This window comes from Ambystoma mexicanum, chromosome 1p (assembly GCF_040938575.1).
Source record: "Ambystoma mexicanum isolate Mex_15411 chromosome 1p, UKY_AmexF1_1, whole genome shotgun sequence".
NCBI classification, from domain to species: domain Eukaryota; kingdom Metazoa; phylum Chordata; class Amphibia; order Caudata; family Ambystomatidae; genus Ambystoma; species Ambystoma mexicanum.
This window is the reverse complement of record NC_090921.1, coordinates 1,350,996,100-1,351,011,548: the sequence shown is the minus strand read 5'-3', so window position 1 is coordinate 1,351,011,548 and position 15,449 is coordinate 1,350,996,100. Positions and strand designations below refer to the sequence as shown.

The 15,449-nt window shown below is 40.5% G+C and overlaps 1 protein-coding gene across 2 annotated transcripts in view; it reads left to right on the top strand.

Annotated features, from left to right (window-relative positions):
• LOC138454312 (sulfotransferase 2A1-like) overlaps nucleotides 1-15,449 on the top strand; it is a 496,796-nt gene that overhangs the window by 347,520 nt on the left and 133,827 nt on the right. For both annotated transcript variants that reach the window (XM_069607033.1, XM_069607032.1), the window contains exon 5: nucleotides 10,247-10,341. In XM_069607033.1, the coding sequence (XP_069463134.1) occupies nucleotides 10,247-10,341 (95 nt within the window). The remainder of the gene's footprint in view (nucleotides 1-10,246; nucleotides 10,342-15,449) is intronic.

Sequence of the window (15,449 nt, the reverse complement as noted above, 5' to 3'; positions counted from 1 at the left end):
AACAAGACATGAACTCACACATGGAAGGTTGGAAGGTCTTATAGATTAAGAGACAACAAGTTTATAAATCACAATATGCTGTTTACACTAATGTACAGTTTAAATATTAGATTTATGGTCCATGAAATTAGTAGAATAAGATCTCAAGAATTTGAACAGCATAGAGGGAGGAGGGTGGGGAGGGGAGAGGAGGAAATAATCATGTTATGTTAATATGTTATACATTGGATATATATATATATATATATATATATATATATATATATATATATATATATATATATATATATATATATATATATAGATCATAATAATTAATTAACTAAGTTAGCACATTTACTTTAAGGGTGGTAGGCATATATTAGGAGCCTAACTAGGTTAAAGTGCTGTGGTGTTTAAGTACTGATGAATTAGTGACCCATTCTATGCAGATTTGTCCCTTTTCTCTTTTTTCTTTATATCTGACAATCCTGATGGCTACTGACTTAACAAGACTTAACCTGAATAACCGTCACATGAGATTCATATTGTGGAATATTTATGACCTAAACTGCCCAGTTAAAAAGAAAAAAAGTGCTATAATGTTTAGGAAGATGGATGTAGATATAGCCTTATTACAGGAGACCCATTTATCGAATGATGAAAACATATATTATGCAAGGGATTGCTGGGACAAAAATACACTTCCTCATATGATTTAAAATCAAGGGGAATGTTCATTTTAATCAGAAATAATCTGCCTATTACAGTGTTTAGAGATAATAGAAGTAAGTAAGGGAGGATTGCATCAGTCTCAATCAACATACAGGGTACCAATGTTACACTATGTAATATCTATGCCCCAACACCGGGAACCAGAAAATGTGTTCATGAGTTGTCTCAATATCTGCAAGATCACAACAAGGATGATATCCTGCTGAAAGGCGACTTTAATGAGGTATTAGATCCATTGTTAGACATAAGTAGAAATATTCCCAGAAACTGAAATTATAAGAATCAGAATGCTTTCAAGGAGATGCTCACTAAATTTAACTTGATGGCTGTATCAGGACTGGAAAACCCACCGGATAGAGTTTAGAGTTTCCACTCTAGTGCATGCAATGTATATTCTTAAATAGATTGTTTGCTGACATCGGGTAAAGTGACTCAAAATTTCATCAAAAGTGAAATAGGTAATATACATATATTGGATCACGATCCAATTATGGCAGCAGTAGCTTTGGATTATACTGTGAAGAGAAACAGGATATGGAAAATGAATACAAGTATGCTCCTAGATAAAGACACAGTAGACCACATTGTGAAAGAGGCTGAGATATTTGTTAACACAAACAGAAATGTTTAAATAAGTGCTTTGATGGTATGAGAAGCCTTCAAATGTTGTAAGAGGGGTTGACCAACAGGTGTTTCAAGCAAAAAGTAGAAAAGGAAAGAACAACCATTACGATCTCTTGAGATTGATGTTCAGCATCTGGAAAAAATGTTCCTGGAGTAACCTGGATAAAATAAAAAAAGAGGGAACATTTGAGGAAGAAATATGACTTTAATAAATTACTAATGGGCATGGCAGAATATGCATTGTTCAGGACAAGGTGCACATACTATGAAGAAGGAGAGAAATGTAATAGCTGTGGGATATGTTGACCCATTCCAATGTGCCCCACTACATCACTGTACTGAAATGGTGAAGGAAACAGCCCAAAATGACCGCACTCGCTCCTGTGCGCACCAAAATCTTCAAAACTGCATTTGGGTCATTACCATATAAAAACATGCACACCCTGCCACACACAGTCAGGGGGGGGGTGAAAACAGAGTTCTCACTGCAGGAGCATGCCAGTGGGCTCTGCGACAGTCAACCTAGAGCAAAGTGAATGAATTGTGCTGAAAACCTGAAAATGCATTTAAAATGACATTTTCCTAACCTTAAAAAGTGCTGTTTTGGGCACCATATCCATTCATTTTACTGAATCATTGAGATTAATAGGGCCCTGTAATGCCCAGGATCATCCAGTGTGGCTCAGAAGAACCGGGCCTCATTGGAATGACAGCCTATATAAAATGTATCTTTGAAAAAGCAACCCAGGAACCCTTGTTTTCATTTTCCACAGGGGAAAAACGTGGCTAAACCTTGCAACAAGTATCAGAATCAGCTGTGCAGAAAGAAACTCTAAAGCAAGACATGATACATGTATCCAGGCTGCAAACAATTCCAGCACTCAAGGGAAGAACTAATGCTGATTAAAATGTGTATTTGCTGAAGAGGAAAATCGGATTTAAAGAGATCAGTTTAATGTGCTTTTTCATGAATGAAAGGCAAAATTGCCTGTTTTAAAGTATGTTCTTGTTTAAAGGCTTAATTATTTAAGAATGTCAAAGGATTGCTAAGGTTAAAAAAAATCCCATATAAACTGTTTAATTTTATATGTTTAAATGAAAGATTTAAAGGGTGGAACTTAAAGCTAAGCCTAGTTTGAGTTAATCAACTATATAAAAAAAAACTGCTCTGAGCCTGAGAAAGGTTGACACCTCCACTGCTGGCAGGAAAGGCTAATTGCTGCTGGGAGGCCTCGCATACTCATGACAAAGGACTTCATTTGACATTTGTCTGTGCTTCAGGCGAAGACAATGTCAGGCTTGGACACTCACGCTTCCAGGGGAGGGACGGAAAGCTCCACTCTCCAGGGAGAGGCCCCTTATTCAACTTTAAAGGATTTGCCACCTGCTCACACTTGGGGAGAAAGAAAAAAAAACAGACCTGTGACTTTTGGGTTTAAAATGCTTATTTTGCCACTGAACTTCAAGACATTTAATTGGCAGCAAGAATAAGAAAAAGAGTGTAAAGCACATACATCTAAATCTGAATTCATGCTACCCATTTGAAAACTTGTTAGAATTTCTTACTGCATAAGGAACAGAAGTTACAAAGAATGACCAATTGCGCATAAACTATTAATTTTGCAAATATAATATTGTGTACCCATAATCTAGGGATAATTGTGCATATATGTACAGAATTCGGAAATGTTAGGCCAAACCTTTTATGGTGAAAATTGCCAAAATTCAACAGAAGACTAAACCAGGTCCCACCGACTTGGGAGTTGGATTAGAATGTGACCCACGAAATATGTCATTTATGTATCCAATTTTCTTTGAGGGCATAGCTACATGAATATGTATTTGTGGGAAAGTTATATTTTTGTCCCAATAAATATGGGAGGTTTCCAGAAAACATGACAGCACTTTCTGTCATCCAGCCAGCAAAGAGCAAGGCAGGAACTGTGCTCTTGCCCAATCATAGCCTTGTGGATGTGGGTAGTAAGTCTGCCCCTACCATAAACTTGAGTGGTGTCATTTGGCATGATAAATAAGGGAACCTCACAACACACAAACACACTGATTCCTGACTCCATCCTGATTTCTGCGTGGCGCCCTATTGCTGAATTCTCCATCTTGTTCCTGATTCCAGATTTATTTGCAAAGCCAAGGCCTCAGCATTGCTGAACTCCTTTTCAGCTAGGCCCAAATTCTGAAGCAATCCCAAAACTTAAGGGAAACATTTTGATCCAGTCTGGCTTGCTGCCTCTAAATGCTTGCCTGCTCCAAACTCGCCATCCCACTGATCTCCGGTCTCCAGTAACCAGAAGGGCCAATCCAATCCAGACCAGTCCGAGGTGCCAGTCCAGGTGACCAGAACCGCCCACCTGACTCAATTCCACCAGATGTGCCCTGCTGTCCTTTAGACCCGATCCGTGTGATGACCAGAGTCCTTGACGGTCCAAAACCTTAATTTAAAGTGGACTGTAAGTATCAATAGGAATCATAGTAAACCATAGCATATCTTGCCTAACCTTGTCCTGTCCCAATCTCTCAAACATCCTATCTTTACCTTAAGAACCTGTAATTTTGAAAGAACCATTCTTGCAACTCTGTCTGTGATTCCTAGTGTTAGCACTGATTTTCTTTACATTTTGTTTTACTAGACCATAAGCCATTAGTGATTTTGATTAAATAAAGTAATTCCCATAAAGAAATCGGGGTATCCGCCACGTGAAGGGTTAGATGCGGCCGTGTAACTGTGGAGATTCCCGGGTAGCATTCTCTATTTCTTAGCCATTACACCTAGTTTAAGTAAAATTAATCTGTCATTTTAAAAACGATTTCCTGTTTTTCTCTGCTCTATTTTTCTAAAAATGCCTTGCATTCAACACTGCATAACTTTCTCAATTTAATAGCTAGAGACATCATTTCAACTCTGACTTAAACATAAGACCTTTAGCTACATCCTCATCCGAAAATAGTGTATTTCACCTGTTTTTCTTAAAAATCGTTTAGTGAATTTTATGTGGGAATTCGCATTTCTGCAAAGTTTATATGTGTGATTTTCAATTTCAATTATTTCCAAACTTCCAATAAGGTTCAAAGTGTTTACTGTTGCCCATACTAAAGCTTATGCTTGTTGGCTTCTTTCCCATCTTGCTCCAATAGAGATTTATATTGATTTAAGGACTTTTGCAACTTTTCATTGTTTTGCTCAGCCATTTTCGAATGTCAATTTAAAAGTGTCAGATTTCCAAACAGTTTTTCCTCTCTTGTTTGGGGAGGGAAGTTGGTATTCAAATCCTGTACACTGTTCTCTATTCCTGAATACTTGCGGCTCCCTTACATCTGTGTAGAATTGCTTATTTGTGAGTTGAGAAATTTGCAGGGGGAAATCTTAACTTAAGTGCTATTTTTCAAACAAGCCAGAACTGTTCTTTTCTCTGTGTTTTATATTCTGTGTTGCTAAAAAGTGAATTCAACTGAATTACCTACTTTCTTATTTGTATTGTCACCACATTGGTGATTTCTGCCCCATATATTAAAACATATGTTTGATTTGAATTTTAAATAAATAAATATTACCTTTACCAACCAGCCTGAGTCCTGGTCCATTGTGACCTGGGGGCATTTTGAGAAGGGGTGTGATATGAGTGGTATATCACTCAGAATATTGAACCCATAGACACAATAAAATAAGTATTTCATTTGCGCACTGCATAATAGGCTGAGACCAGGGTGTATTGCCTGATTGAAATCCTTAACATAGCCTTTTAGCACATTGGCTAAGGATGTTGGAAAGTGAGAAAGCGATAAGCAATATTGAAAAGAAACATTGTTTAATGTCATATGATCCAGAAGTCATCAGCAAATAATTCAGAGATTTTTATGAACATCTTCATACTGCTGAAACAGGAAATAGTGTACAGAGTTGGATGGATTTCTTGGAATCAATTTCCATACGAAAAGTATCAGAGGAATAAGTAGAAATGCTAGGGGAAGAATGTCTGACATGCTAATATCATGGTGATTCTTAAAAAGGAAAAATCTCATTACTTGCTAAAGGCCAATCAGTCTGTTCAGTACCGATGGTCAAATCCTGGCAATTTAAACACACATATCTACAACAAATACAAAACCTTTCTTTCTTCTTACAGAAATTATAGATACATTTTATTTTGAAGACAACAGCAATAGTCGGGACCAAACAAGTACTTTTAATTTTGGCACAATGACAAAACATTCAATGAAGTCCACGAAAACTTGGTTAACTTTTTCGAATACAGATCATAGCTACCGAACTTTGTATCATAATAATTTTCAGTTAAACTATCAACGGTAATCTTCTTATGCCAAATCCGATCATCGATCCATTAATGCAAGTCTTTGCTTTCTTCAACAAAAAGAATCTTCCATGACCAACGATTAATGTACGCACATGCCGCTCCATTACAGAGGAGAAATGAGTGCTTTAAAATTGAAATGAAAGCAACACTTTCACATCTACACGTTTCTAGAACCTGTACGCTCCCATGTTGCTCCATTTTACTGAAACCACAAAAGGACATATTGTTGTCTGGCGGTCATCCCAGATAATTGTTATTACATATCCGTTGTTGATCATTACTGTCCAAATACCATTGAAAAAAACGTCACCTGGATTAAATAACCATATAAAATCAAGAAGGCAAAAACGTATTTCAGTAACCACTTTAAAGTTAAATATACACAGGTAGATATGAAGGAACTTTTAAGTTGATATCACTTTGTTCCCCCGCGACCTATTCACTAACAAAAGTTTGCGCTGTTGCATTGGTGAGTCATAGGACGGAGACTTTGAGTTCCTCAAATCCGTTTGTAAAAAATGTAAAGGCAAGCTCCTATGACCATACCATATCACTGCGTCAGAAAAAAATAATGAACAAGAAGAATTGCTCGATCAGAATGAAGTTGTGTAAAGGGGAAGTTTAATTAACATTGCCCTATAGATAACACGTGTTTCGGCATGGTGCCTTTATCAAATCAGGGCATTTCCATTGATGCAAATAGCCTTGCCGCGTCCCACGGGATATATACACAGTATATTCTTATTTTGGCTATACATTTAACTTACAATTCACACATACAATGTCTATTCTTTGTGTCAAATTAAACATTCATCTGTCAGGACGTTCATCATATGGTAAATAGTATACTGTCCATCCACACTTCAATCAATATTATGAAAAATCTTGCTTACATTGGGGTTTTTTGCTAATCCCTTCTTCCGATGTATCGGAGGACCAACAGCTTCAAAGCACAGTTTTCCGAAATAGAAACTTTACTTTCCGATATCAGCTTTCAATGTAGTGAATCTTATCATTTCTTTGTGTATTTTTGATGCATTTACTCCTTCAAATTCTTAGTGCGGATTATTCAAGCACACATAACAATGAGGCCCTTCATGTACCGTTTACAGCGTGCCGAGTCAGTTTCGTTTTTAGAAACACATGTCACAAAAATGAACAATATTACTGGCAATCAGTGTACTGAAAAACAATACAATATTTCATGTAAACCACATATCACACTAACTATGCACCTGTTCCCAATACATTTACGTTTTCCTTAAAAAATAACCTCATGCGCAATCCACAAAGGGACGGATTTCCCTACACGTTAATAATAATCTGGCCCCTGCTTTCTGCTATGAGAAGCGTTTCCCCAGCAGAGACTTGCAGCGACAAGATTTAAGGTATCATAAAGTAAAGTAGTTTGTCAAAAAGATCTGCAGATAGTGTGTTCCCACGCCTCAGACAGCCTTAACAGTGGTTGATGCAAGGGTCTTGACATTTATGCTTAAACCATCCACAAAAGCATCACAAACAGCCTCATATCATTCTTTTCCACTCATCCACCCTTCCCAGCCCCTCTATCCACCACCAAATGACACAAAATGTGTTTTCCAGTCTTTTTCCCAAAACGCTGTCTACGGCTAGATGTGACTGTCCGCGAATCCAACATGTCGGGCGTTTCCAAACATCTGACGCACCTCACACTTTTAACCATCCAATCAGCGGGCACATCCAATGTCCGCGAACCTCACGCTGCCCTCTGGACCAATCAGGGGTCTGTCAGCAGACCAAATAGGGAAGTGAGTCTGTGGATCCAACCCAGATATCACAATTTGTTTTTACCTACTTTTTGGTCATTAAAAAAAATGACTGGATGGGTTTACACCAAATCTACAAAAGCACGCTTTCGGGACCAAGCCACCAGCCCTGCTGCCAATGTGGTGAAAATCTGTCCAGCAGTTTGGTCTGTAGGCGAGAGTAAGTTATTTTTTCCGTTGCATCTATGGGAAAAAACACACATTTTGGGACTCCCCTATAACTTTGCCCCCCCTCCCCTTGATGAAATCTCGCCAAACTTTGCAGCATCAAACCGATGGGGCCATATACATTTTCTGCAAAGTTTTGTGAGGATTCGTCCAAGTTATAAGATACCCAAAAAGTGCTCTTCTGATGGGTTGAGCAACTTAACCAAAACTACAGGCGCACTACCCGGTAATACACAGTTTTAAATATTAAAGCAAAATATTTACTTATTCAAAAACGAAAAACATAACTTACATTTTCCAAATGCATGTAGGTATGTGAATAGTGTCAGCCTCTGGGAACCGAATTTGCATTCCTCTAGCCTGGTGGCAGGGGTCTCTACTCTGCCCTGCGTTGCATACCAAAATGGAACCTGCTCACGTTTCACATTGATTGTGTTAAATAACGATTTTGATTAAATAGATTTTTACGAGGTGGAGAAAAAGAGGAATAACTGTGGGGTTATGAGAAAGATTAACTCGAAATATATAATTAAGAGAAGTACACATTGTCCTCCTAAATATTAACAGCCCACCACTTAATAATTATTCAGAGATAAAGGGAATGAGCAAACTCAAAGATCCACATTCATGGATCATTGGAAAAGCATTGTCAATGTACACCGAACATAACAAAGGCTGACCATCTATGACAATGCACAGCTATGAAGGCTTGTCTTCTTTCCCCAGTTACATGGGCAGAGACCATGGATGCAGGGATTTCTAGACAGGCCATGGACAAACGACATAGACAGAAAAGGAGGGACGTGTTTATACGTGTACAACGCTGTTCATCCATGATAACACAGGCAACCAAAGAATAGGGATTCAGCAGAGCAGGGGTCAAGTCTACAACATGCCACCACATCCAAGCGAAGGACAAGTGAAGGGCACGTGGAAGCAAGGCGAAATGCGGCCGCATGCAAAACTGCAGCAATGCAATAGAAAACCGAGTTGTTCATTATCTGCAACTCCCCACTTCTGCCTGTGTATCCGAAGGGATGAAACAAAGCGTGCTGCCTCCCAGAGACACGCATCGCTGTACGTGCAGCTTCAGATCAGCAGGGCAGGAAGAGGACAGGCCGTCCTGCTCCCTCAGATTGCTCCACCAAACATGCGTCGAGAATGCCCTAGACAATTGAAGTAGACACCCCACAGACCCTGAAGGTGGCACAGGAAGCGGCAACCTCCTCAAGAATGAAGGGGCAGGACATGCCAGGCAAATGAACCGTTTGTCACTAGTCACATGGTGGTAGGTGGGAGTTGTGTGTTGAGCAATGGGCGTCTCAGGGGCTTTTTATTTAATTGTGGGCAGCTCTGCTCGTTGCATCCATCACTAACATTATGCATTGTGCTTCAAAGAATCTCACCAAATCCCCAAAGCCTTAGCATAATAGACGAGATTCCTATCACACATAAGATATATTAGTAAATTCTCACTGCGTACACACCCTAGTCTCCAGCCTAGTACACTACCCTTGGATTGCGTCCATTACCATATGGTTCTCCCCATAGATCCTGATCACTGTAATTCCCCCCACATCACTGATCGTATGCATTTCATGAACAGGCCTCATTACGAGTTAGGTGGTATCCCTGTGGTAAATCCGCTGGAGTACCACCCAAATGAATTATTGTTACTGCCACTTGGTCCGGCGGAATTTCTGCTGGAGTGCACGTGGTGGTGGCGGTGTAATTCACCATTTAATTTGAGTCCATTGGACTCAATGGGGCTTTTTTGGTGGAGTTAGCGTGGTGTAATTTCCACCGCAGTAATTCTGCCGATTCTGCTGATTTATCTGACGCTGAGTTGGGGGACTTACCGCCAGGACTTTCCTGGAGGCAAATCCTCCACTCCAAACCCAAACTCGTAATTTGGCGTATTGGTAATGTTGGCAGTAACTGTGTTACCACCAACTTCACCACTTACCGCCAAACTCGTAATGAGGCTGATTGTATCCTTTGACAGAAATTATAATGAAGCTTGTACCTAGCAACAGATGGACTTGGTAACTCCCTTACTATGGCTAATTGAGCTGCATATGAGTGAAGAAGATGCAAGGATCACTGCCTGTACATTTGTTCATATGATTTGTAAAGCGCTCCTTTGCTTCTCGAAGCGCCGTCTGTGATCAATAAATAGACTAATAATAATACATTGTTTTAAAAATAAAATAAACACTCTGTAACCTAGTGTTATGGAAATGATTACAAGCTGAAATAATTGGTCTGGTGGAAAACACTGCAGGTAACAACCATACCGTTCTCGTTTTCTAATACGATCTTCTGCAGACTTTTCCCTTCTACGGTAATTTAAATGCTGTGAACTGGCAATTATTGTTTAGTTTTCAAAAATGGGTTTATGAAACTAATTTACAGTTTCTTTCCACACACATTTTACAATGTGCCTGATTTCTTTTACATACATGGGAAAGTCTCGGGAGGGTCTGTCTCAACACGCAGCCATGCGTGCCCTCCCAGAGATCCATGCCTGTTGCATGCATGTTCTGACTAGTATTTACATTTGTCTTCGCCTACTGAGGTTCATTTCTCTCCTCTTCTCCCTGCCAGTTATCTACGGTTCCTGGTTTGACCACGTTTCTGGGTGGCTGAAGATGAAGGACCAAGCGACCATTCTCCTCATGTCCTACGAAGGGATGCTGCAAGTATGCACTTATTTCCCATTTCCAATCCAGGCACCTGTCCAGAACATTTACCCAAGGATAGGCCGGGCTTCCCGTGTTTAGTAAGATGTACAGAATCGCAATGCATTACTATCGATATTTTTAAATGTCTTTAAAATGTCTATTAAGCTGATATTTTCCTGGCATCTTGTGTATGACCGCATTCAAATAGCTTGCATCAAAATGCAGCAGAGATTCCTAAAAGAGAGGTCATCAGGACTACAATTATTTTAGCACATCTTCCTACCCTTTCATGCCTCCATCCTGGGGAAAAGCATGCATTTTCCTGCATCTGTTTGCAAATTCTAGGGATGTGGACGAATTGCGTTCCTTCCAGGACCAACACCCACATTACATTACCTCTAAACCACTCTCATTGTCACAGTCCCAGGAATGGCAGGCTATTTTAGTAGAGCGTATATCAAAAAATATTCTCTTTCCATAACCTTCCCTATAAATGCCTCCCTCTAACCATCGTCACGTGTTTTTCTTTCTCATGAGAGACCTGTTGTGCAAGCTTGCTCTGTGGCCCTTGCAGAACGGCATCAAACTTACTGGCTCTGCCCCAGAGCATGTTACTTGTCGGGATAAATCCTTATTTTCCTCCCTGTAGGGCCATACCATTTCCAGTCCGGAAAGGGAAGGGAAGGGAAAGGAAGGGACGGGAAGGGAAGGGAAGGGATGGGAAGTGAAGGGGGGGTTCCCAGGTGCACAGAGAAGCAATATTGCAGTCTATGGCGCAGTCCAGAGCATAGCAGTGCAGTTGGGTCTTACAATATTCAGGTACACCACTTTACAAGGTGCACCGCTACACTAATGGGGCAGGAAGTGGAATGCTATGTTATGGGCAAGGTGTCTGGGGCCAAGCTCTTGCTAGTAAAGGATCCTAAAGGATTAGATTTGTCAAAACCTTCAATAATTCTGATATAGTTGTGGGCTTATATGCCAGATCCCGCAGATACCGCGAGGCAGCAAAACTCCCCTCGCCCACTCCCTCCTCCTTCTTCATCTCAGACTCGCCTCATTCTGCCTACTGACTCATGTGCTGTTGCGCCAGAGGGAGAGTTAGCTCAAGTCCATCAATCCTGGTGGAAAGTATTTAATTTGCTTATAGGCACTATGAAAAGAGTTCTAAAAAGTCGCTGGTATGTGTTCGTTCTCAGCAGCCATGTTAGGGGGTCATAGGTATACTGGGAAGAGAAGACACTTGCATTTAGATAGATCCATAACCTATTTTCCTCAGAGAAAAAAAAAGCATCACAAGAGCTGGTGACACTTCAAGGCCTATTGTTGCTAACAGGGGAACAGATTGTAAAGCTGGTTAAGGTGCCTGTAGATGAAGCCTGAAAGGATTATCAACCTACCAGTCTCTCTGCCAAGGATGAAAACAGTGCATGGCATTGATGGTAGCGCATTGGACCAGACAGCTGTGGTTGAGAAAGGACAGTGGGAAGATATGACAATTATCCTGGATCACACAAGCTAATATTGAGTTCCCTGACCCTTCCCTGATCAAGGAGAAGAAATTCTTCATTCAGTTTAAGTAGCCTCCTAATGTAGGGGCATGTCAAAGTGGGCCCCCAACTAGGGCACCTGTGTGGCCAGTCTAATCTTTTTCCAGAGCAGCCATTGTCTGCAGATCCAGTGCTACAAGAATGAGAGTGCCCACATACGGGTATGTTCTGTTATTAACCTTCTTATCTAAGCCATATGCTTCTCAGCTTATGTGGACCAATCTTTTGCTGGTTGACTTTCTGTGTGCTCCACATGGCCTGTGTCACAGGCAGAGTGTTCGACGGACGATTTTAGACAAAACTGACCCCAGAATAAAGTGATATATTTAGGTCACAACACTAAGTTTGGAGTAATGATATAGGTCTAACAGAGAGTGGTTGCAACAAAACAAGAATCCTTCTCCATAAAATAGTGCATAGTTTTAAGAGCAACAAATTTGAAAGATAATTCTCCAAATTGTAATCTGTGGTCCACAGTCCAAGTTCTGTAGTCAACAAAAATTACCTCACTGACATATACAGCTGGATGACAACAAACAACCTCGAATTAACCCAGCCAAAACAGAAATAATGATCATTCGCCCAGATAACAACGCAACCGACTCACAAATGGACAGGCCGCCTGGCATGGGAACGCAACTGGAGACATCAAATGTGATAAAAGACCTAGCAATACTCATAGACAATGGAATCTCACTAGAACCACAAGTCAACACTATTACAAAGAAACGCTTCTACCTCCCGAGACTATTTAGAGGGATGCTCCCCTATCTCTCCTTCCCACATAGAGCCCTCACAATCATCTCCCTAGTATTATCAAGAATCAATCAACCATACAAACAGCCTCTACCTTGGAATGCCAGAAAAGCTCACCAAAAACCTTCAATGCATCCATAACACTGCAGCAAGGGTACTCCTGAGACTAAACAGAAGAGACCGCATCACACCAGCTCTGAGAAACTGATATTGGTTTCCCTGTAAAAAAACACATTAAATTCAAAGCCCTCTGCATTGCACACAAATCATTACAAGGACAACAAGCCAAATTCTTCCAGGCCAAGATCAACCGCTACCAACCAGGAAGAGGCCTAAGATCAAGCGACAACCTCGAAATCGAAACAAATCATATGAAAAAAGGAAATTAGTAGGAATAGCATTCTCAAGTCTAATTGCTAATCTATGGAACATTGTACCAGAGTAAATTAGGATGACAGAAGACCACCTCACTTTCAAATCATGACTGAAAACATGGCTATTCAACTCCCAATGACCAGCAGAAAATGGACACTGCCACCAATACCAATGGGGACTGAAGGAAAGCCACCAACTACTAACCCCCTATTTCCAACTTCTCTCCAGCATACCCACACTTACCTCACACGATCCTCGGATCAGTCTAATTCACACTGAAACACACAACCCAGCATCCACCACAAAACCAACAGCCACAAACAAACACCCAATTACTGGACTCTGCCCATCCAGACACAATAGCCACAGTATGCACAATCCAAACACACCTAGAAAACAGACCCCCACTAGACGCAAGTTCCTTCTAGTTCTACAAGCATCAACAGAAAAGTAGAACTCTATCCTACTCCCTCACTAACCTACCAAACCCACTCTCATACAGAACCACATGAGTGCCTGGACGCTATGCCAATTGAAATGGTGCATGGTACAAGACAACTTAACATAACATAACAACAGTATGTGGTCAGTGTTGAATTGCCCTGGATGGTTCAAACAATGTCGCTCACAGTGGTCCAGGCATCAAGGGCCCTTCTATCGTGGTCTGTGACAAAAGTTGTCTTTCCTGTCCTTTGTAACCCAATGTCCAGATAAGTTGATTTATTTCTTGCCTCTTCCAAGTGGATTTGAAGCCTGCACTTTTCATTGTCACGCCGCCAGGCTAAAGATGTTATATGTATCTAGGATCCCTAACAAGCTCTGGTCCCAGGGAAACCTAAACAGAGCTTAAACCTCCCCGTTGTCTCGATGTCTTTCCGGGCTAGGTCTATCAGTAAAGCATGTTAGGCTCCCTCACCTGTTAGGACTAATTAGGGACAATTTTTAGTTTCTGCGCTAATTCCCTTTAACCTTTGAGACCCCCGGTCCTTTTCAGGAATCTGGGACCTTCTTGAATTTTAACCTCCTGAGTGAGTGAGCTTTTTTACCACTCACTCTTGCCTTTTCCCTCTAACTAAGATGTTGTGTTCCTTTTGTTTTAATGGAGTCTGTTAAACTCTATAGGCTTCTGCTTTTTATATATTGACACACAGCACCCTTTGTGCAGCGCCACTGAGGAGTCCCTTGCACCTCAGACAACCAATTTAAATTGGTTGTAGTAGACCACACTTCTAAGTACTCTGAGGCAATACCCATGAGAACTATTACTGCCCAAGGTTTTCCTATGGAAGTAATCTCTGACAGAGGGTAAAATATATGTCCCACTACATGCAGGCCATGTGGAAAAACTGTGGAGTTACTTATAAGTTCTCAACAGCCTACTACCCCCAAATAAATGGGTTGGTGGAGAGGTTTAATCGGACAATGGTGATCCCTCACTCGAAAAAGTATTGGACATTGTGAAGAGAATAAACATACCATGGCTTCTGTGTCAAGGAATTGCAGTCAAAAGATGTGATTAGTCAAGGTGCAGAGCGTGTGAACACTGTTAACCACAGCAAGAAAACAGCACCTCATATTAAGAAAATTCTGCCTCCTACAAATAAACATGGAACCAAATCTGAGAGTGGTAGTTTGGATAGCTCCAGAGTGTTTGAGGGTGGCATTAGATCTTTAACAAGATGTTCTAGATGTAGTATTATGTCACATTCTGCTAATTCTGTTGACTGTCCTAGTTTAAATGTTATATGTTTGCGCTGTAACAGGAAGAGACATTTTACTCAATGTTGTCGGAACCTCTCACAGAATATTGTTAAGGAAATATCCATTGAACAAGAAAGTCAGAGTGGAGAAGATATTAATGTAAAGAGGACAGATTGTGTGAGCGGGTCTGCCAGTAAAGTAGGAGTGATGTCAAGAAAGGATAAGACGCCTCTTGCAAATGTTCTGATCAATGGTAAGACTGTACACATGATCCTTGATTCATTCTCAAACAACACGATTTTAGACTATAATATTTGAAAAAGAAGATTTATGGGGCTGTCCCTACATACTCCAAAAGTTAATGCCAGTGTGTTTGGAGGTGCGTGCATTGAATTTCTGGGGTATTTCAAGGCCAGTATTGAGTGCATAGGTAGAGTCACTGAAGGGAACAGATATGTGTCTAAGAGAGGCAGAAGCCTCTTAGGACAGTACAAGCAATGTGATTTAGGAAGTGCTATCAATCACAAAGTACCAGGACATATTACCACAGTGACTGGTGAGAGTAACACATCAGAACAGTGCTTTGACAGTGTGCAGTGTGCTTGGTGATAACATTGGCTGTTTGAAAGGTTTCTTCCACAAAATATGCTGTTCCCATTGCATCAAAAGCACACTGTATACCCATTGCACTGAGAGAGGAGGTTGCAAAAGAAATAAAAAAATTGTCTTAGATGGAATTATTCA